Below are 23,858 nucleotides of genomic sequence, written 5' to 3'. Positions count from 1 at the left end.
CTATTTCTGTCTGTGAGTAGGCAGGATGGATGAACTGCCCGCAGGGAAGGAGAGGGGGATGAAAAGAGAAGAGAAATGGAGGAGGAGGTGAAGGAATAGAGTGCATATGATGCCCTCTCTCTCTCTCCCTCTCTCTCTCTCTCCCTCTCTCTCTCTCTCAGTGAAGTTCTTTGTGTTGAATCTGTTTTGTTTGCAGTTTGTATTAAAGTAATTGGAGCTGATGGACAGAGACGGAAGGGGCGGGGGAGGGAGGGAGGGGGGGAGGGGGTGATGCTGTAATGGAAGAGGTGAAAAGGCTGATGGAGACAGTTGACAGTCGGTCCAGTGACGGGGACGTGCCACAGTCAGTCACATGTGATCCACACGGTCATCGTCTCTCTGACTGTAAATAATAATGATCGGAGAGAAAGACGACAAACAAGAAAACAAAACGTCAAAGACCAAACGCAGACGTCTCTGAAAATGAATGAGAGTCGATCAAATCCAAACGATCATTTAAAACTTTGAAGAAACAAACAAACAAATCAAGTATTTGGTAAAAACGTCTCGAAGATGATTTAATAACTTAGAGAAGAGTTTCAAGTTTGAGTTCTTCACTTAAACTGGGACCATAATTAACTTAACGAGCATCAGCTGTTTGAAGAAGATCTAGAGACTGAGACAGAAACTCCTGAGGACAAAGTTTACTGATGTTAGAAAGTGAGAGGAGACGTTTCTATAGAAACTACCAGAGGAGACGTTTTCTATACAAACTACCAGAGGAGACGTTTCTATACAAACTACCAGAGGAGACGTTTTCTACAGAAACTACCAGAGGAGACGTTTTCTACAGAAACTACCAGAGGAGACATTTTCTATAGAAACTACCAGAGGAGACGTTTTCTATAGAAACTACCAGAGGAGACATTTTCTATAGAAACTACCAGAGGAGACGTTTTCTATACAAACTACCAGAGGAGACGTTTCTATACAAACTACCAGAGGAGACGTTTTCTACAGAAACTACCAGAGGAGACGTTTTCTACAGAAACTACCAGAGGAGACATTTTCTATAGAAACTACCAGAGGAGACATTTTCTATAGAAACTACCAGAGGAGACGTTTTCTATAGAAACTACCAGAGGAGACATTTTCTATAGAAACTACCAGAGGAGACGTTTTCTATACAAACTACCAGAGGAGACGTTTCTACACAAACTACCAGAGGAGACGTTTTCTATACAAACTACCAGAGCTCAGAACATGGCTCTGGCAGCTCCCCCCCCCCGGAGCTCTGCTGTGGGCAGGTCAGCGGGCGACCAGGTGTAGGTGGAGGACGGGTGAGAGGAGGCGGAGGAGGTGCTGAATGTAACTCGTGACCGCTGCTTCTACAGCCTGCAGCTAATTGCAAACCAAAGAAAAAAGATAAATAAATAAAGAAGACAAATGTCCCTCTTGTGGAGGACGAACTAAATCTTCCCTCCGGCTTTTTCTCTGCTGAAAGTTCACCAGAGAGACGACGACTGAACCAGAAGATAAATCCTGAGAAACAGGAAGAGGCTGCGTTCACACTGAAACCATGTCACGTCCCGAAGACACGTCGAGTCACGTGACCGATGACAACCAATCAGGAAGAGAAGTGGGCGTCATCAATTTACTGAAGTCTCAGTTTCTGTTCGTCCAGATCAGTTCACACAAGTCTCTGACTTAGACGCCCGACGTTTCCATAGAAACAGTGATGAGTTTAAAACCAAAAATGATCAGTGAGGACGGAGCCTCAGTCGAGTGTTCAAACATCTCATCATTTATTTACGATGAGTAAAAGTACATTCAACACACACACACACACACACAGGTAGAGATATGGAATGGACTCTTCAGTGTGTGTGTGTGTGTGTGTGTGTTTCTCTTTCGAAGCCACGGACCTGAGTCCTGTTTTTAGCTCAGTGTAAATAAATCTGTGGGTTTTGCTTCATTTCGCTCAGAGTTTCTTAGTTTAGTAATAAATCTGTTCTCAAACTCTCCATCAGGACGTTTGTCAGCCTCATGATTTATTTCTGAAACATAAACAATCCTCATCTTTTCTGACAAGTGTCTCTCTCGAGTCTATTTCTGGTTTGTGTGACGTGAAAACGTTTTCACGCCTCCGGCTGCAGGCTGATCACAGTTCACACTATTTAATAAAAGGAAACACAGGCGGCGACGGGAGAGTTCTGTCAGCTGAGATTTACTGCTGCACATCTGTGAGACGTGTCCAAATGTTTCCCCTGAAGAAGAAAAACCACATGAAACCATCTGAAGTTAGACGCTGCTCGTCTGAACGTCTGAGACTAAACGATAAACTAGTGAGTGGACGACTTCAGCTGCAAACTGAGCTGATTGGATGTTGGTGGCCGGAGGTCAAAGGTCATTTGACCTCACAAAAACAGTTTTTTGTCCCGTGGACGTGTTTTCTTAAGAACGCCTCGAGTTCACGAAGACTCAAAGAGGAGTCTGGGTAAAAATATGTGGACTGAACAGCACTTGTTGGTGGAACAACCACAGAGTTACTGTTACTGTCTGAGTTCATTTATATTAGGCTGAAGTACACTTAATACTGCACGCACACACACACACAAACACACACACACACAAACTCACACACACACAGACAGACGCTGCGAAGTCTTTTAATTTGTGACCTTGGAAATGAGAGCTGAGAGCTCCAGTCTCTAGGGGGCGCTAACAGGACGTTCTCTGTTTACTGATGTTTCCTGTGTTTTGTGTTTGTGGGTTTTAATCTAATGTGTGTGTTTGTTTCAGGTCCCTGCTGAGCTGAACACTGTTGTTACACTTTAGAGCCTCTGTACAAGGTAACACACACGCACACACACACATAACTAGTGAGTAATTAATCTGTGTGTGTGTGTGTGAGATGAATTGTGCGGTTCGCACCTCCTGCTGTCGGCCGCTACAACTGCTCAGAAACTACATCCATCATGAAAACACAACACGTGTGTGTGTTGTTGTGTGTGTGTTGTTGTGTGTGTGTGTTGTTGTGTGTGTGTGTGTTGTTGTGTGTGTGTTGTTGTGTGTGTGTGTTGTTGCTCAGCAGTTTTTGCTGTTTTCATGTTTTTAATGCGTCTGTCGGAGCAGTCAGGGGTCAAAAGGTCAAGCAGCGCTGCAGCTAACACACTAACTGATTAGTTCGGCCTGCTGCTGGCAAGCACACTCACAGCAGGAGGTGAACACACACACACACACACACACACACACACACACACACACACACACTGCCAAATGATGCCAGAGGCCCAGTAGCCATTACCCTCTCTCTCAGTGGATCTTGTTTCTGAGGCGCCTCAGTGGCTCAGTCACAGCACAAGTTGGAAATTCTCCCAGTCTTCATCCTCTCCTCCTCTCCTTCTCTCCTTCTCTTCCTCTCCTCCTCTCCTTCTCTTCTCCTCCTCTCCTCCTCTCCTCTTCTCCTACTCACCTCTTCTCTCGTTCCTCTCCTCCTCTCCTCAGTTTGTCAGCTCTTTCACTGACGTGGTGAACGGAGCTGAGAATAATCACTGAGGTTTTACAGGAGAATAAGTCGGTTATGTTTTTATTGGAGTTTCTCTGTCAGCAGGATTGTTTCACCGTCTCTAACTCGGTGAGAACAGTGACACACGAGCTGAGGTCGTCATCGTTAATGTGTCGTAACCTCAGACTGTTTCGAACAAGAGGCTCTGTCTTCTGTGTACTGACCAGCAGGGGGCGTCTCCTCTGGTAGTTTCTATAGAAAACGTCTCCTCTCACTTTCTAACGTCAGTAAACTTTGTCCTCAGGAGTTTTTGTCTCAGTCTCAGTTTTCTTCAAACAGCTGATGATCATTTAGTCAATTAAAATCATGGTACCGTCCAATAGGTGCAGGGGGCAGGTGTAGGTGGGCGTGTCCTCAAGTTCTCAGTCAGGCTCCACCCCCTGCTGGTCACTTCTGGACCAAAAGGTTTTTTTTCTCTCTCCAGAGGATGAACCGAGTGAACAAATGAATCTTTTCTCAAAAGTTCTGAAAACAATTTTGTTGAGGCGGAAAAGAACTTGTTTCTGTTCTTGATTTATTTTTATATTCATTTTGCACATGCTCATGTATATGGATGGATAGATAGAGAGATAGATAGATGGATAGATAGATAGATAGATAGATAGATAGATAGATAGATAGATAGATAGATAGACAGAGAGATAGATAGATAGATAGATAGATAGATAGATAGATAGATAGATAGATAGATAGATAGATGGATGGACAGATAGATGAACTGGTGGATAGATGATAGATGGATGGATGGATAGATCACCTCTTTTTCCACATATCACAGAAGCTAATAATTAGCATCATGTTTGGTTGCCATGGCAACAAGAGAGAGAGATGTTCTTTTAGCCACTCTCTCCCTCTCTTTCTCTCTCTCTCTTTCTCTCCCTCTCTCTTTCTATCTCTCTCCTAGTCTCCCTCTCTGTCTTTCTCTCGTTCTCTCATTGACACTTTTTTTCTAACCTCTCTCCATCATTTGTGTCGCAGGACTGGATTTGAATCTGAAAGCTCTTTTGTTGTTGGTCTGAAAGGAGCTCGTACACTCTCACACACACACACACACACACACACACACACACACACACACACACACTCACACACACACACACACACACACACACACTCACACACACACACACTCAGAGTGAGGACTCAATCAGTGAACTCCGAGCAGCAGTATCTGTGAAGAATACAGAACAGTGAAGTTTCTAAATTGTCTGCGCTGGTAAAAGAAGAATAATTTCAGAAGAAGCATCATGATGAGACTGTGAGAGGAGATTAAAAAACAACCTGACACTTTGTCACACGATGCAGCTGAAAAACATTCGACGACCACATCCTGAGCTGTGGTTTGTCTCTGGAGCTGAAGTTTCACATCTACAAACACTGATAACATGAACCAATGTAAGTCACAGGCTGAGTTCTGTTTCAGCATCAAACTAAACCAGAAGAAATCTTGTAAAATGAATCAAAATGAAAATATAAATGAATTTAAAACTCGTCATATTTCAGGATTTGTCCGTCAAAAAAGAAAAGGTTAGATTCTGTCTGTTTCATTCATCAGCTGTTGTTTTATTATTGTGGTTTTTATTCTACATGTTCATCTCGACAGGAAAATACTTTATGATGAACTTATGATTGAAACAGACACGGACTCTAAAACTCAAGCAGATTAAAGGACAAAGAAAATGAGATCCAGCTCTTGAGATGATGATAATTTGTAGAAAATCATGATCAAAACATCGGATGATGTCTGAGTCCTCCTCTGACGTCGTGTCCTGAAATTTATAGAAAAATAAACAGAAAGCCAGGAAGGAAAAACGTTTGAAGAGTGCAACTAATAAAACTATGAATACGTTCCAAGTAATCAGATACAACTTTTCAAACCAAATGAAACGTGTCGCTATGACTTCTGCTGCTGGTCAGGAATTATATTCCAGAGGAGAATATTCACCATCTGGTGATTGTGGCGTCGCCGCTAATCGATAACTAATCATTATATATTTATTCTGGCTGTAATAGCAGTAGTAGTATCGGTGGTTATAGTCGTAGTACCAGCAGTAGTAGTATTAGTAGTCGTGGCAGTAGTAGTAGTAGTGGTTATAGTCGTAGTACCAGCAGTAGTAGTATTAGTAGTCGTGGCAGTAGTAGTAGTATTGTTGTCGTTTTGGTTGAGGTCAGTGTTTGGGGTCAAAGTTCAGGGTTGGGGGTGTAGCTGGGACACGTGATGACACAATGTGAGAAGTTTGTGTTCCTCAACTAAGAGCTCGTTACACACACTGAAAAGCCTGTGTGTATGTGTGTGTGTGTGCATGTGTGTGTGTGTGTGTGCGTGTGTGTGTGTTTGTGTCTGTGTGTGTGTGTGTGTTTGTGCGTGTGTTTGTGTCTGTGTGTGTGTGTGTTTGTGTGTGTTAGAGGTGAGTGTTTAACAAGATCACAACTTTCTAATGGAGATAGTAATTACCGTCTGGCAGCCTGCCAACACAACATACCTGTGTACACACACACACACACACACACACACACACACACACACACACACACACACACTTGTCTCTCTATAGTTGTGAGGACACTCATAAATATAATAACCCTAAAGTCTTAACTCTCTAACTGAGGACGGGTCAAAATGTCTGTTCTCAATGCAACATTATTATTTGACTGTTGTTGCTTGATGAAAACACAGACGACCACAGACGAGTGACAACAGAAGCGTGTCGAGTCATTTCTTCTTCTTCTTCTCAACGGACGCGTTGACTCGTGTTGTTGACTCGTTGCATCAGACGGCGGCGACGTGCGAGAGTCGTTTCATTAACATCTCGTCTCGTCAGTGTTTCTCTGTGTGAGCAGCTTCTCACCCGAGGACAAAAGACTGTCCATCAATCTGAGCCGTCACTCGCTCCACATGTGTCTCCGCTCGTCATCCAGCAGAGATAAGACGAGTTCATTAGTCAGATAACTCATCTCACACTCGTCTGCATCACTTCAGCTCTCTCTCCTCACTGCTGCCACTCAGCTGCTCTGCTCTCTCTCGCTCTCTCTCGCTCTCTCTCTCTTTTCACCTCCTTGCTTTCTTTCTCACTTCCCTTCCTTCTTGTTTTTTTTGCTGTTTCCTCCTGCCTCTGTTATATATATATATATATATATATACCTGGAGGTCTCGGAGCAGCTCATCCTGAAGCATGTGACGTTAACATCTGTAGCCGACTTGTTTTAAAAGTTACAAGAGGGAATTTTTCCCTTTAAGTAAAATAGATGTTTCTTGTGCAGAAGTCAGCATCATGTCAGTGGCCGATGTTCGAACCCTGTCTCCATCAAATCAAAGTTTGAACGTGGTCGTGAGTGACGACTGTTGCTCTGACGTCTGATCCCACTCTGCGGTATTTATTGTTCTTTATCTCGGCTGTGTCGTGTATTTATACTCGTTCCATATTTATTCTTCAGCTCATCTTTATATTTGTTATTTCTTTGCTCTTGTCAGGTTCATTTCATTAGTTCTGTGTTCACGTCCCTGTGGATTTGATGGATGGATGTAAAGGGACGTGTAGAGCTCTGATAATACAGATGGGCAGCATCTGGATGGAGGGAACGTTAAAGAGATGAGTGCAGGTGTAAACGAGGCTGAGAAAGAGAGAGAGGGCGGTAGAGAGAGAGAGAGAGAGAGAGGACGTGGTGTGTAAACGAGGTCTTGTATTTAGATGATGTTTCTGTCTTTATGTTCTATTCGTGTGTGTGTGTGTGTGTGTGTGTGTGTGTGTGTGTATGTGTCGGCATACAGCAGACGGGCAGAGTGTCTCTTAAAGGGATATACCACCTGAAACTCGTCTCCCATGTTGTCATCCCGGCTTCTGGTTTCAGTGATGTCATGGAGGTCGGAGGTCGACGGCAGTTTAATGAATCAATTAGTAAAAGTGTGGGTGAGACATCGTGATTGACAGCTGAGACTGACTCGTGATTGACAGCTGAGACTGACTCGTGATTGGTTGAGAGCATCTTTTGACGGCTCAGGTCCACGATCACGGCGGCGCAGGCTCTGACCCTGAATGACGTCACTGCCTCAAGATGACAGCGTTTGTATCTGATATGTTTTGGCTCCATTTCTGGACGTGAGGACGTGTCGTCCATCTTTCTTTACAGTCTGTGACTAAAGTCTACGCCCCCTCTGTTCTAAACGCTGCAGCTGTTTAATACGACTCTCGTCAGCTCGAAGAATCTTCTGCTGGAGAAATGACCTCGAGGAAAAGAATCTGACTGATGATTTTAGTTTCTATTTGAAATCGATGAATCGGTTCTGGCTCCAGCTGTGTTGTTGAACCAGCAGGACTCAGTTAATCCAGATGATGTGACGATATAATGAGGAGAGCACTGAGCTGCCGTCCTGCTCAGTGAAGGTTTAATGTTTTATTTTGAACCGTCGCACAGTGTCCAGGTCTGAATCATTTATCTGTGTGTGGATGTGAAGACGCTCTCATCGCTGTGACACCCTCCGGCTGCTTTATTGATGAGGAGGATGTCAGCGGCTCTGCAGGAGCATCAAATGTAAAACGTCCATCGCCTCTTCACTCTGCTGCTGATGTTTCATATCACGGACGTCTCAGGAGAACCGGACAACCTCTGTGTTTCTGCCTCTGTCACAAACAGCTCCATCTCAGATAAACTCTGAGAGTACAGATGTTTTCTGATGTTCTTACAGCTCAGTTAACCTCCACTAGAGCAGAGAGCATCTTCAGGTCGTGGTCACATCATCAAATAAATCATCGAACACTTGATTATGTTATTTCTTGACACCGGAGAACAAAAATAAACGTATCAGGATGAGTAACGATCTTGTTTTTAGAGACGGCAGCTGATTCTAGAGGTTCCCTGAGTCTGAAAAGGTTCCGCTCGTGGGTGTAGTCATTGAGAAGGAGCTGCTGGTCCTTCAGGAGGTTTCAACGACCTTTAAGTGTTTGGAGAGGTTCGAATGATCATTGACAAGGCTCGACGTGTAGATTTGGAGGTTGTAGTGGTCAGTGATAAGGTTCTCAGAGGGTTCAGGGGGTTGTGAAGAAGGTCAGTGAGAGGGTTCTAGGGTCCTTCACAAGGTTGTTGTGGTCATTGGGAAGGTTCTAGGGATCGTTTCAAATGTTTTAGTGGTTGATGTGAAGGTTCTAGAGGTTCTTGGGATTGTTCTGCAGCCTGTGTCGAAGGTTCCTGTGGTCACTGAAGAGGTTTCAGGATGTTTTAGTCGAAAGGTTCTCGTGGTTCCTCAGAGGTTTCTGGAGTTTCTTTAAGAGGCGGAGATTATATTTATTTACCTGATTCAAGTCTTTGGTATCTTTCTGCTCGTTTCCTTTATGACCAGACGATTAATGAGTTTGACTTAGTGTCTATTGTTATTACCATGGAAACACTTTGGACTGAGAAGTGTTGATGTGATTGTCGACTCCAGAGAGCGAAGAGAAGTTTCTCACCAACATCAACAAAATACCAAAGCGTCACGAAGGAACAGGGTTTAATCAAAACCTGGAAAACCTGAAGATCCACGTCAGCTCAGACATCAAACTGTTCTCTGCTTCGTCTTCATCGTCTTCATCACCAACAGTCAGTGTCCAGACAGAAAGTTGATCAGCTCCAGGAGTGATCTTCATTCTGTTCACCTGTAAACTGAGGAGGAGGAAGGTGAGGAGCAGGGAGAAGGAAAGAGTGATGAAGAGAGAGAGAGAGAGACGGTAGAAAAAGAAGGTGGGAGGGAGGAATAGAAAAAGCAAGAGATGGAGAGAGAGAGATAGGAAATGAGAGAGAGTGAAGCAGAGGAGGGGGAGGAAGAGCACAGGAGGTGTAAAAGGAGAAATTGATAGAGAGAGAGAGGGGGAGGAGGGCGAGCGAGCAGCAGCTTAGCTGTTGTTACAAGAGGAACGAGCGTGCAGTCGACGAGGGGAGGGAGAGCTGTTGCCACGGGGATTATTACTATGTCTGCCGCCACGGCAACGGCCAACAGGACCTGAAGTGAGGGGAGGTTGTCGGTTTGACACCGGACTGAACCCGCATGTGAGCAAGGCAGCGGGGAACCATGAGGCTGAGGTAGGAAGGAGAGAGATGAAGGATGAGGAGGCTGAATGAGAGGAAAGACAAAGAAGAGCAGAAAGAAAGAGAGAGTGAGAGAGGGAGGAGGAGTGAGGGTGAAAGTGTCTGAGAGGAAGTAAATGAGAGAAGTGTGTGTGTGTGTGTGTGTGTGTGTGTGTGTGTGTGTGTGTGTGTAGTTTCAGGATGTTTGCATCTGTTCTTCATGTTGATGAATCTGTTTCACTTCAGCTCAGTGTTTCATCCTCAGAAACAAACGGATGAGTTTAGTTTGTCTCTCTCTGTCTGACTTCTCTCAGCTCTCGAACCTTTAAACTAAATATTCTGCTGTTTCCTCTTTTTAAAAACTGTTTGTTTGTTTGTGCGCAGTTTAAAACACTTATTGTTTTTCTATGATGTAAAACACGGAAGAAGCTGGAGACTGCAGTCGATCAAATATCAAAGTTAATGATCTTTATTTATCTGATTGTCCGTCGCTGCTGCTGCTGCTCGTCTCAGCTCCTGTCTCTTTAAGACCCCCCCCCCCCCCTCCTGATAAAGCCCGGTCTGCTCTGATTGGTCAGCTGACCCACTCTGTTGTGATTGGTCAACCACGTCCAATGTGTTTAGGAAATGCCGGCCTCCTCTCTCACTTTACCGGCTTTGTTAGGAGGCGTTTCAGACGAGCTGCTGGAATCCGTAAATATAAAGAAGGTTTCACGGAACCTGATGATGTCACAATGAATTTGACCTTTGACCACTGGATGGCAGCGTTTCTGAAGTGGGTGTCGTTCACCGTATTTACAACATCAAGTGTGGATCAGTCCGCCACTGAAAATAGTTCCCAGAGAAATGTTTTATATATTCGCTCTCGTTTGTTTGATTAAAAACAGAAGTGAGCAACTTGTTGAAGAAACTTTATTTAAAGTATGAAACTACACATCTTCAGTTTGAACCAATGAGCTCAGACCTGAGTCACAGGGCAGGGAAATGAAAGTTTGTACAAACGAAGTCGTTGATTTGCTTCTGCACAAACAAAACCCTGCACTTGTTTTGTGAAGCTGCTGCTCGTCGTCGTCTTGTGTGTCCTGAATTAGCATTTGGCTTCAGTGCTGAGCTGAGAGAGGAGAGAAGCAAACAGAAGAAGGTTTTCAATTTCATTTTTCTTCTTCTCCAAATAACTCTGTAAAATGATCCGAGTGCGAATCCTGCACAAAACTTTTCTGACAGAGAAGTGAGACACGTTCTGTCTCCTGCAGGTTCACAGGTTTCAGATCAGTTTCATCTGTGTTGGGCCCAAAAGGCTGATGCAGCGCAACCGCTACAACACTGACGATTACATCTTCACGGAGTTTTGTTTGATTGAGTTTTGAAGAGGAGGTGCCGCCACTTAAAGTGAGGGTTGGTGATTCTGAAAGCAGATCAGAAACAATCCTGAGATTCTCATGTGTCTGTCTTCGGTTACGAGAAGAGAGAAAGTGCTCGGTGAAGTTGACGCCGTTTAAAGTTGGTGACTGGACATAAATCCAGGAGACATCAGCTGACATATTGATCAGAGAGAAATAAACATATTGGCTGATGTATTGATCTTTCCACATGTGACATGTATGATTCACTGTACGAGCAGAAGCAGCTGGCTCCGTTAGATCGGACCCGGAGGCTAATCTGTTACCATGGAAACCACTACATTTTCATTGTACGTTGAACTGGCGACTTTTGAGCCGACCTCTGACCTTTCACCCGGACTCCGTGTCCCCTCCCCCTCGTCACTGGGAGTCATATTAAAACCTTAATGAATGCGTCGCTGCTGTATCCCTTCATTGACATTCACCAACATATTGAGCTACTCGGCGACCAGCTGCACCGGCGCCGCGGCGACACCCACAGCTCATGAATATTAATGAGCAGGTAGACGTGATGGAGGAGCCGCAGCCAGAGAGGGCACATCGGGATGACAGACGACAGGATTCATGGTCCCTGGGGCGCCTGGAGCGCTTGTTTGCAGTTCAGGAGAGCGTGACTGCACGTGTCCACGCGCATGATAAAGCACTGATAACATAGGATGTGGCCAGAAGTGTGTGGACACATCTAGAATCCCTGGTATACGTGACATGAAGTGTCATGAATGTGTCGCTGCACCAACCTCCTGCTCCTCCTCCGCTGTCAGTGTTCAGACGTCAGAATCACAGTCGCTCAGGTTCATCCTGAAGACGTTGGACGAGGTCGAGACTGTGGAGACTTTTCTATACAAACCTGTTTATTATTCAGGTTTCCAGCAGAATTTAACTGACTTTAAAAAAGAAAAAGCTAATTAAGGCCAGTTCCTGGAACGTTATGCTAATTCTAGGAGTCGGTTCATCAAGATAAATAACTGGTGGCAGTAATTTCCTGTCGGTGCCATGAAAGCGACACGAGCAGACGAGGCCGTCAGATCCAGACAAAGCTCAAGTGATTTTCTCTTTGTGCAGATCTGATGTTTTTCTCTGTTAGATCAGATTCTTCTTATTATTCATTGCACATGGTAGAAGCACATGCACCACTAAATGCAGCAGCAGTCACATGATTCATCCACTTATTCACTAAATCTGTTTTTACTTTTGATCTTCAAATACTTCAATTTTTAAAATTTGGTCCATGTCCCATCCACTAACATGGAGGAGGCCAATTTTACGACCTGTACTGGAACAGGCTGTCCACATACTTTTGGCCATATTAGTGTGTGTTAACCCTCTTTATATACAGTCAACATTCAAAATGTTTTTAAAAAAAACTAATTATCCCTCAATACGCTGTAAACTTAAAAACTCCATCAATCAAAAATGGCTTCAACGGCAAAACTTCATCTTTGTTTGATTTAAATCTCAAAAAAAATGTAAACTTATCTGTCGACTCATTAAAATCCTCAGAGTGAATATTTTCTTGTTAACTTTCATCGTGAGTTGAAGTGATTTCATATATCATTGAGTCAGTTCTGTGTATTTGCTGGTGCACTGCAGGCTCCTGAGGCTGAGGTGAGGATATAATATTTCACTGCTCTCAGAGGAAAAGCTCTGAATATCAAGTAAAACAAACTATCTGGCATCAGGAGCAGCACAGCAGCAGCTTTATTTCAGGCTGGATTCCATGAATATCAAATGAAAGAATGTGACATGGTTCAAAACAGCTGCTTCGAAACAGCTGCTTCGAATCACGGCGTTGGAAGAAGCTTCACCTGCAAACAGAGAAGAGAAACCTCGTGCATGTTCCTGTTTGTTGTGACGAGGAACATTCTGCCTCATCGCTGACGTCTGCAACACCGACTGTAACTTGACGGGAAATGTTTTGACCACCGTCGTTGCAGAGTCATCAGGAGGATGTGATGAGATCATATCAACATTAAACCATCTGCAACATTAAACCATCTCACGGTGAAGAATAAAAACAGTTCAATCTGCTTCTTCTGCATCTTTTCAGTCGACAAACTTTAAAACAGCGTCACAGCAGAGATCCGGTGAGAAAAACCTTTATTTCACAGTCGAGACCTCGTCAACATCAGTCACATGAGCTCAATCCATCAATCAATCAATCCATCAATCAATCAATCCATCAATCCATCGTACTGATGATGAAATAACTAATAACTGCTCAGGTGAGAGTCGTGGATCTTTTCTTCTGTGTGAAGCTGCTGCCGAGTCGCAGCGACCGAAATAATCCGGTCGGTGGAGTCGAGGCTGCGTCTGGTCTCAGGTCAGTTTTTAGGTCAGTTTCATAATGAGGCCGTGACATAACGTGAACATGGTGAGCTGGATTACTGACAGAGTTAAAACAGGGTCACTGCGGGACGGAGCACGTGGAACCAACATCTGGACGGCTCCGCTTCAGTCCAGACGTTGGTTCATCGTCAGGATCCAGAAAAAACGTTGCTTTTCTCAAACTCTCTGTTCAACAAGGACGTTTGTTTGTTTGCACCGCGCACACACACACACACACACACACACACACACACACACCCACCCTCACACACACACAGACACACACACACAGACACACACACACACACAGACACACACACTCGACTGCTGTGTTTTGTGTCACTGACACAGCTTCAGTGTTTAATTATCAGAGCACCGTCTGAGCAGGGAAAACCTGCGGTTGATTGACAGCTCACTTTAGATTTAAACCTCAACTAAGATGTCACAGGTTCGATTCCGGCAGCAGCTAAACTAGATTCTGTTTGTTTGTTTTTTTCCAGAATTTGAGGATCCACCCGGTGGAAGCAGTTGATTGGTTGATCTTTTAAGGAGACCGGGAGGAGTCGAAGGCCATGGCAGGCCGACTCCTCCTCTTCCTGTTCGTCTCGGCGACATTCGGCCACGCTCACTTCCAGTCCAACCAGCGCCTGAAGCCCCGCCTCCAGAGAGACCGACGCAACATCCGGCCGAACATCATCCTGATCCTGACGGACGACCAGGACCTGGAGCTGGGTAACGAGCTCCTTCATGATGTCGCTGATCCGAACGATGTTGAAACTGATAAAACGTGAAATCTTTTCTCTCTGAAATTAAAAGAGAAATAAAGGTTTTGTTCAGACTCTGTCGCTGCGTCATCAGGTTCACAACTAGAACTTCTCAGTGGAGCTCGAACCTTCACTCACGTCCAACAGTTAAATTCATTCTCTCTCTCTCTCTCTCTCTCTCTCTCTCTCTCTCTCTCTGAAGGTTCGATGCAGGCTATGAATAAGACTCGCCGCATCATGGAGGAGGGTGGGACTTCTTTCTCCAACGCTTTTGTGACCACGCCCATGTGCTGTCCGTCACGTTCGAGCATGCTCACAGGAAAGTAAGTCCCTGAACAAATGTTCCTCCTCAGATTCTGAAGGTTGAATGTGTCGAACCTTTTTCTTTGCTCTTCGTTATTTTGCAAATGTTGTGAAGAGCTGGAGCACAGGAACTTCAGAGGAACACGTGAACGCACAACGACATGTTTACATACGTGTCAACAAACATTCGGCCGAATTTGTTGCTTAGGTGACTCGTGACTCGTGACTCAACTCAACTTTGACCTTTGTTTTTTATTTGTTGCTCAATATGATCCAAGCGAAACACTGAATCTACACAACTGCGATTGAAATGTGATGGAAAAAGAATTTAAAGGTTCCGTGTGCGTTTGACTTGGTGACATCTAGTGGTGAGGTTGAGATTTCACTCTGAACCTTTAATTAACGAATAATTAAAAATATAATTTCTTCTTCCACTCCTCTGATCAGGTACGTCCACAATCACAACACCTACACCAACAACGAGAACTGTTCCTCGATGTCATGGCAACGGCAGCACGAGCCGCGGACCTTCGGGGTTTATCTCAACAACACTGGATATAGGACAGGTAGAGCAACACACACACACACACACACACACACACACACAGGCTACAATATGAGGCTGAAGTTTTATTAAAAATGTGATTAAATGTTATGTATCTGTGTGTGTGTGTGTGTGTGTGTGTGTCCTCTCCAGCGTTCTTTGGGAAGTATCTGAACGAGTATAACGGCTCGTACGTCCCGGCCGGGTGGAGGGAGTGGCTCGGTTTGGTGAAGAACAGTCGCTTCTACAACTACACGATGAGTCGCAACGGCGTCCGAGAGAAACATGGAGCACAGTACCCGCAGGCAGGGACACACACAGACACACACACTCACACACACACACACACACAGACACACACACTCACACACACTCTCATGAGCTGTGTTGTATTTGTATTGATCCGCTCTGTCAGAGGTTTTGATTGAATTCAGCTACAGAGAACATTTCAAACGCAGCGTTCAGTCGACCTCAGAACTTCAGGTCTTGATTTCTTCTTCTTCTCTGTTTTTATTCTGACGTGTTGTGTCACTGCCGCTCATGAAATCCTGTTAAAAATGGAATGAACTGAGAAAACAAGACGCAGAAATATCTACAGAAAGTAATGAAACAGAAAAAGAAGCAAAAGAATCTAATTCAACTCAAAAAGGTTTTAATGTTTATGTTTTATTTTGAAGAAGATGTGTAATAACGTCCAGGTGTTCATATGTTTCCAGGACTACCTGACCGACCTCATCACAGCCGAGTCCATCCGATATTTCCGCTTCTCCAAGCGGGTTTATCCTCACCGACCCGTTCTGATGGTGCTGAGCCACGCAGCGCCGCACGGACCCGAAGACTCAGCGCCACAATACAGCACGGCCTTCCCCAACGCATCGCAGCACATGTAGGCCCACACACACACACACACACCCACACACACACACACACACACACAATAAGCTTAAAGCACTGTATAATCCAGCTGAACAATAGAGCTGCTCTGTTCTGCACCGCAGGATAAATCCTGAAGCAACACGACTAAAACGACACAATCCTCCTCCAGTGTGTGTGTGTGTGTGTGTGTATGTGTCTGTGTGTGTGTGTGTGTCTGTGTGTGTGTGTGTGTATGAATATGAATACATTGGTTTAATTTTCTTGCTTTTTCTATTGTTATTTTTCATTTAACTTGATTTCTTATTTTCTCTGTAACTGGACTCAACAGTTGAATTCCACTGATTGTTTATGAGCTGACGGACAGGTCGGAGGGACAGACACACACACACACACACAGACACACACACACACACACACACAGACACACACACACACACACACACAGACACACACACACACACACACAGACAGACACACACACACACCGACAGACAGACACACACACAGACAGACAGAGACGTCACTGTAGAACCAGTCATTGTTTTACCTCTCAGTCGAAGCTCTATTCATCCAGCAGTCAAGGAAGCGTCGGCCCGACCCCTGCCGTCAGGAGGCCGTCCAAATCCCGTTTCAGCTCACCAGGCTTTGTGTGAAGGTTTTTCTATTTCTGTCACAAAAACGCGTCTGTAAATACTCAGACATTAAATCCTTCTGTGGAAACTCACGTCTGAGCACTGAGAGCTGAGTGGTCGACGTTTGACTGTTTAAGTAATGAATTAGTTTTATCTTCCAGCACAGACGCCAGAGTTTTTCTGATTATTGTTGTTGTTGTGTAGTTTGTGGATCTTGTGTGTCACAGGTTTGATTCCTGTGAACAGACAAATCTGCAGTTTGAAAAAACCTCATTTTAGAAAATAAAGAATTTTTAAACCAGACGACAAAAAGAATCAGATTTGTTTTGTAGTTTGTTGGATAACGAATAATCAAACAGAAAACAATGGAGGAAGATAAAACGAATTCAGAAGCAAGTACGAGAACAAATAACAACAACCAACAGTGAATCAGGCATTAAATATACGACAGATATGTTATTTATTTTGCTTCTAATTCTAACTGAACCAATGTCATGACGAAGAATAGTTTTGTTTACTTTTGTTAAAAGCCCCGTTAAAATAACCACCTGTACAGCTAACGAGTGCGAGACGTCATGACGTGTCTCCGTCCTGTCGTCGTCCGTCCAGCTGTCAGGATGAATAAAGTTTTCTGACCGAAGCCGATGTGATGTCGGCTGTGAGCGAGGCAGATGTGTCCAGATGTTCAGTCAGGAGGAAGTGAAGCTGCAGAGTCGAGCGCAGATTCATGTTTAAGGTTATTTCTGTCCCGGTGCAGAAATGTAATTATGAAGCTGCTGAGCAGGAAGCAGACGAGCGAACGAGTCGTCGGACAGGTCCATGTTTTACTCACACTGTGGGGACCTGTTGAACATTCACATTATGGGGACGTGTCCTCCTTATGGGGACACAATGTAAAAGTCCCCCGAACAGTTTTAATCATGTTGTGATGTGAAGAGATGTTTTAGGGTCTAAGTGTTGGATTAGATTAACACTCAGGGATTGTGAGGTCAGGGTCGGGGGATGGTTCAGGTTAAAGTTAGGGTGAGGTTGGTTTAAGTTAACTTGATGTGTTTTCTGACATTAGAGCACGTGAACCTTTTCAAAGTCTAACACGGATTAAAGGATCAAGCTGGACGTCAGGTTCAGTCGACTGACGGGAGAAAACACCAGGGTCACGTTGTGAACGAGGACGGAGACACAGAGGGAACAGTCTGTTCTGTCTGTTGAATTTCTTTTACGATAATAAAACAAACTTTTCAGAAACATTTACTGACTTTGTCCTCGTGTCTCTGTCCTCGTGTCTCTGTCCTCGTGTCTCTGTCCTCGTGTCTCTGTCCTCGTGTCTCTCCAGAACTCCCAGTTACAATTACGCTCCGAACCAAGACAAGCACTGGATCATGCGTTACACTGGACCCATGAGGCCCATCCACATGGAGTTCACCAACATGCTGCAGAGGAAACGACTGCAGACGCTTCTGTCTGTGGACGACAGCGTGGAAAAGGTAGAGACACACACACACACACGCACACACACACACACACACACACACACACACACACACACACAGGGCTGTCTTAATGACTTCAGAGGACATTACATTGACCTTCATTGATTTCTACTGTCGAACCCTTAACTTAACCTTAAAACATGTCTTCACCTTAGGATTCATGTTATGGGGACTTTCTTTTTGTCCCCATGAGTGCGTGGACACATTTAGGTCCCCACAACTTGAGTAATACCTGGACCACTCACACACATATAGGCTGCGTCTCAGGTCTGTGAGAAGAGTCCGTCCATCCGTCCCATTCATGTGAACTCGCCTCAGTCTGGTAGAAACGTTCACTTGGATGAGAAGTTGAAGTGTCTCTGTTTGTTCTGTCCTCAGCTGTACAACATGCTGGTGGAGACGGGCGAGTTGGAAAACACCTACATCATCTACACGTCTGATCACGGCTACCACATCGGACAGTTCGGCCTCGTGAAAGGTGAGAAACAAGGAGAAGTAGACGAACGAGAAGAAGAATGACTCAGAACAGGAAACAGAAAAAACTAAATCCTCATCCTCATTATTGTCAGAGCTGTATGTGAACACACGTCCTGCGATTGGTTAAAAGCAAACCTTACATCACTTCCTGTTTGTGTCTGCAGGTAAATCTATGCCGTACGAGTTTGACATCAGGGTCCCGTTCTTCATCAGAGGACCCAACGTGGAGCAAGGCAGCATGTGAGCGCACACACACACACACACACACACACACACACACACACACACACACTCGTGGTGAAGTAGATTAGCAGAGTCAGAGCTGTTCCACGAGTTGATCACGAGTTCACGCAGGAAACAGTTTCCTCAACATCAACATATGAAATGTTTAACACCTGCTTTTCACAATAAAGGTCGTTACAAAACAACACCTGTTCTACAAACATGAATGAATCACCTGACTCCGATTCGTTTTACTTTAAGACGCTAATTCACTTTAAACTGTTCACGACAAACATCACATTTTTAATATGATCCAACTCACGCATCCACACCAGCGACACCAAGTGGCCAGAGGCGTCATGTTCTGCATTTGTCCGACGCCTCCTTGAGGGAAATTATCAGATTTATACACAATGTGTATATATATAGATATATATATATATATATAGAGAGAGAGATATATGTATATAGATATATGTATATAGATATATGTATATATACGTGTGTGTAAACTGGTGAACAACCAGAGTCATAATTATAATTTACTTTGGGAACAAAAGCTGATAAAACTTTAACAACAGGAGGTATAAGTTCTATTGTTTATGTGTGTGTGTGTGTGTGTGTGTGTGTGTGTGTGTGTGTGTGTGTGTGTGTGTGTGTGTGTCAGTAACCCTCACATGGTGCTGAACATCGATCTCGCTCCGACCATCCTGGACATCGCCGGTCTCGACACTCCTCCAGACATGGACGGGAAGTCAATACTGTCTCTACTGGACACTGACAAACCTGCCAACAGGTACACACACACACACACACACACACACACACACACACATTTATTCATACTCACACACAAATAAGAACCTTGGAACCCAATGCAGGGAAAGGCAGGTTTATTTATAAAGCACCGCTGAGACACGAGGTAACAAAAGACATAAAAACTGAATGAACACCAGGTGCAGAGTAGAGGCTCAGAATAATCATTATAAACACATTTCAAATAAAACAGTAAAACACATTTAAATTGAAGTTAAAAGAATAAAATGGTTTATTCTGGTTTCAATAAACCAAGAGGAACAAAATATCAGACTGAGGCTTCAGCTCACGAACCGACCACCTGGTGAACTCTGAGACTTCTGAGGTGTGAGGTCACGAGGGGGCGTTGAAATGCTCCTGAACACAGCAAAGGTTAAGCTACTATAATGTATTTATTTATTCTATATTAAGAAAGAGGCAGACCCGTCCTAAACTGTGGACGGGGCTGGTCTAACTCTTGGCTACACTGCCCCTCCCTCGAGATTTTCAGTGGCACCGCTTCATTTCGTCTGTTCGGTTTGTTTCAATAAGCTTTCAGAAGAAATGGCCAAAATAAAATGTGTAAGAACGGAAGGTGACGTCTGATTCTGTAAATGATCTCAAACACATCAGCAGATGAATCTCTTGTCTCGCTGTCGCTGAGCGACCATCAACCGCTCACAACAGGAAACCACGGTCAGCGTTTAACTGTGTGAGGTTCCTGGAACGTTTGTTAAAGTTATAAGAAGAAAAAAAAAAAGATATTTAGATTTAAATGGAAGAGATAAAAGTAGAATGGCTTCGTTGCTTGTGGTTTCCTCCTCGACACGGTGACAGTGATGTGATAAGCAGCTTGTTGAAGGTCAGACGCTCGGGGAACGGGAACATCACCCGTACGTAAATCATCGACGCCTCTCAGCTGTAACGACCTCATTTAAACACCTGGGTGCGCCGCAGATCACGAACACACAGAACCATCTGCTGCGCCTGAAGGGAAACAAGCCAATGTTTATTATGATCCCAGAAGCAGCAGAGGTGAAGGTGAAGGTCAGAGAGTCGTATCGAGCAGGAAAACCAGGAGACGAGCTGTCAAAATAAGAGTCCTCACACCAGACTGCTGTCAAAGTAAAAGTTATTCTTAATGAAAGACAGAGATGTGTCACGATCCAGATGTTTCTCTTCACGCCTCAGCGACAACCCAGCGGCTGACGGTGTTATCCAGGTTGTCTGTTCCACTCTTCTTCTTGTGAACACGTTATCTCAAGAACCAAGGAATTTCTTTAAACTTGGTACAAACGTCCACAGCTGGAAAAATTAAATCAAATAAAGAAATAGAAATGTAATAATTTAAATAAAACAAGATTACATCTTTGTGAAAAACATCACTTATTTTACTTCTTCATCGTTTGTAAACACTTTGATGAACTTTGTGATTTCATAACTATTTTTAAATTTTCCATTCGTTTTGACAAAGACAGTTTTCCACTGTGAGGACGCTGCTGTTTCAGCTGCAGCAGAGAATTATTCCTGAAACGTTCAAAACAACCAGATGAGACAGTGGTTTCATGAGGAGCCCAAGAATGTTTAGATGTATATTTAAATATAAATGTATATAAATGAACTCATGGGACAGAAAGATTGTTAAACTTTGTTAAATTTCTTCTTCTTCTTCTCCAGGTTTCAAATGAACAAAAAGACGAAGGTGTGGAGAGATTCATTCCTGGTGGAGAGAGGGTAAACATCTGAATATAAAGACCATCACTGACTGTATATAGAGATGATTATTGACTGTATATGAATTATATATTTCTCCGTTAACAGGAAGTTGCTCCACCAGCGGGTGGAGGGAAAGGAAGTGACACAGGAGGAAAACTTCCTGCCCAAACACCAGCGAGTAAAAGATCTGTGTCAGAGAGCCGAGTACCAGACGCCCTGTCAGCAGACTGGACAGGTACAGTAACACAAGTAGTACTTTGTTAATACTACTGGAGAACTACTCATGGTATTACTTCTGATCCTATTACTTCATTTTAGTTTGTGTCCCATTACTTTACTCCCTTTGACTCCAGATCCAATTTATTTCTAATCATGTTATTACTCTGATGATGATCATCAGTCCTTAACTTAAAGAAACATTGATTTCATGTTCACGCAGTTTTCAGACGTTAGTGAACGTTTTGCTGAGAGATCCTCAGTGAAGAGCTTCTCTGGAATAAATGTAGGAAAACTGTGGTGATGATAAACAGAAGGAGACTAGAAGGAAACAGAGGAGAGGATCAGAGGCTCCTGTCAGAGAGATGAGAACCAGATGTGATCAGCAGCGAGCAGACAGATACAGTAACAGCAGTAATGACGAGGAGGAGACGACAATCAGGAGGAGACGCACGACACAAACCTTCTCCCAGACGCTCTGTGTGTGTCTGTGTGTGTGTGTGTGTCTGTGTGTGTGTGTGTGTGTGTGTGTTCATGCTTGTTCGAGGTTAATTACACTCGTCAAAAAATCCCTTAAGGCTGTTGATTAGTCTCTTACTGACGGTGTCTGTCGGCTGCTGGACGGCTCTGATAAACAGCCTGTAGAAGAGTGTGTGTGTGTGTGTGTGTGTGTGTAGTGTGTGTGTGTGTGTGTGTGTGTGTGTGTGTGTGTGTGTGTGAGACATTTGTCTCTCTTTAATAACTGTGGGCAACAAGAGAAACTCACTCAGCTCGTGTTAATGAACGACTGCAGGGCGACAGTACAAACACTGTGTTTGTGAGTAACGTGCACTCGGAGCTCAGACCTCAAGTTCATCCCCGAGTTTCAATCCACTGAAGGTAAAACATGAAAATCAACAAAATTCTGGAAACATTTTTTTTTTTTTTTAATTTAAACGTTCGGAATTAATTTGCTACGGTGGCGTGTCTGTTGAGCAAAACATCCACTGGAGGGCAGCACAGAGTCAAAACTGTGATAATGTTCCTCTGAAGAAAGAGAGAAGTTTGTCTGTGAGGTCGTTAAATACATCGAATTCTTCTTCCACCTCCTCTGGTCACTGATCTGTTTTGTCTGTATCTTTCGTACGAGGGAGGGTTAGATACATCCGCTAGATGATTGACATGAAATCATCTGTGTGTGTGTGTGTGTGTGTGTGTGTGTGTGTGTGTGTAGAAGTGGCAGTGTGTGGAGGACGCTACGGGTAAACTACGACTCTTCAAGTGTAAGAACGAGGGGGGATGGGCGAAGAGCTTCCAGAGGGGTGTGACTGACCCTCAGCGGCCAATCAGCATCAAGTCTCAGCTGTACCATCGCAACTCAGACGCTTGTGACTGCGACTTCCGCGACCTTCGACCTCTGAACCCGCGACCGTCCGTGATGAGGCCGTTCAACAACAAACCTTTCTTCTCCAAGAAAAGTGAGTGTTAACGTTTCAGTCCAGCAGGAGGCAGCAGAGGGGGGGGGGGGGGTTATTATAATAATAATAAGGATTATTATTTTGTATTATTATTATTATAATTAGAATAACTGTAATAAGTCATATGGTCTGTAGTGATAAAACATGTCAACCAGTGATTTCCTGGTGTGATGGTGCCCTCTAGTGTCTGAAGTCAGAACTGCATCATCTCAGTGATCGAGAAGAACAGAAACTGTTTGTGCTGAAACTGAACGATGAGTCGTTAATAAAAGGTTAAAGGAAGAACATTTAAATAAAATATCTGATTAAAAAAACTGATGATTAAAAAAAAAAACAACCAAATTAAATATATATGTTTTTAGATGTTTAAAAAAATCAGCTCTGTAAATGTGTGTGTGTGTGTGTGTGTGTGTGTGTGTGTGTGTGTGTGTGTGTGTGTGTGTGTGTGTGTGTGTGTGTGCGTGCACGTCTCAGAGCTCAAAGCCATGAAGAGTTACTCCAGGAACCGTTACACTCGATCCATATCCATGATGAACAGTTACCCTGGTAACCACAGTCTGGTGGGCGGGTCAGAGGAGCCCGAGGAGGAGTTCAGCGGAATGGGAGGGCCCCCCAGTGTTGTGGTCCCGCCCAACTCCATCAAAGTCACTCACAGGTGAGTTTGTACGTTAAGATGGATTTTACTTTTCAACGCGAAGGTTTTAATTCTCGGGGTCAGATCTCGATCTCCTGTGAGAATCAGTGTGAGTGAAACTGCGTCTGAAGCTTTGACTCATTATTTCATGTGCAGATGTTCGATTCTGTCCAACGCCACCGTGAAGTGTGACACCGGAGTGTATCAGTCTCTTCAGGCCTGGAAGGATCACAAGCTGCACATCGACCACGAGGTAACGCACAAGTCGGTGTAAAACTCATCACTGTTGCCATGGTTACGTCTGGTCTCATTTTAGTTTGAAAACTCCAGAGTCGTGTTTTAGACTTTTGTAAACGATGACACAGACGCCCACGTTCTCTTCCTGATTGGTTCTCATCAGTCACATGACTCTCTCTCTCTC

The 23,858-nt window shown here is 44.1% G+C and overlaps 1 protein-coding gene across 13 annotated transcripts in view; it reads left to right on the top strand.

Annotated features, from left to right (window-relative positions):
* Window positions 1–23,858, top strand: part of LOC109644049 (extracellular sulfatase Sulf-2-like) — a 41,257-nt gene that overhangs the window by 11,735 nt on the left and 5,664 nt on the right. For 6 of the 13 annotated variants that reach the window (XM_069527597.1, XM_069527593.1, XM_069527591.1 and 3 more), the window contains exons 2-16: window positions 2,782–2,831; window positions 13,812–14,043; window positions 14,278–14,398; window positions 14,826–14,944; window positions 15,076–15,227; window positions 15,639–15,808; window positions 17,764–17,914; window positions 18,299–18,398; window positions 18,562–18,637; window positions 19,287–19,415; window positions 21,092–21,148; window positions 21,236–21,365; window positions 22,560–22,803; window positions 23,278–23,458; window positions 23,594–23,690. In XM_069527597.1, coding sequence (XP_069383698.1) covers window positions 13,884–14,043; window positions 14,278–14,398; window positions 14,826–14,944; window positions 15,076–15,227; window positions 15,639–15,808; window positions 17,764–17,914; window positions 18,299–18,398; window positions 18,562–18,637; window positions 19,287–19,415; window positions 21,092–21,148; window positions 21,236–21,365; window positions 22,560–22,803; window positions 23,278–23,458; window positions 23,594–23,690 — 1,887 coding nt within the window. In that variant the 5' untranslated portion in view covers window positions 2,782–2,831; window positions 13,812–13,883. Of the gene's footprint in view, window positions 1–2,781; window positions 2,832–9,336; window positions 9,602–13,811; window positions 14,044–14,277; window positions 14,399–14,825; window positions 14,945–15,075; window positions 15,228–15,638; window positions 15,809–17,763; window positions 17,915–18,298; window positions 18,399–18,561; window positions 18,638–19,286; window positions 19,416–21,091; window positions 21,153–21,235; window positions 21,366–22,559; window positions 22,804–23,277; window positions 23,459–23,593; window positions 23,691–23,858 lie in introns of those variants that run through there. The other 7 variants (XM_069527598.1, XM_069527594.1, XM_069527592.1 and 4 more) reach the window with 2 other exon arrangements.

Source organism: Paralichthys olivaceus, chromosome 6 (genome assembly GCF_024713975.1).
Source record: "Paralichthys olivaceus isolate ysfri-2021 chromosome 6, ASM2471397v2, whole genome shotgun sequence".
NCBI classification, from domain to species: Eukaryota; Metazoa; Chordata; class Actinopteri; order Pleuronectiformes; family Paralichthyidae; genus Paralichthys; species Paralichthys olivaceus.
This window is presented reverse-complemented; position numbering and strand designations above follow the sequence as displayed.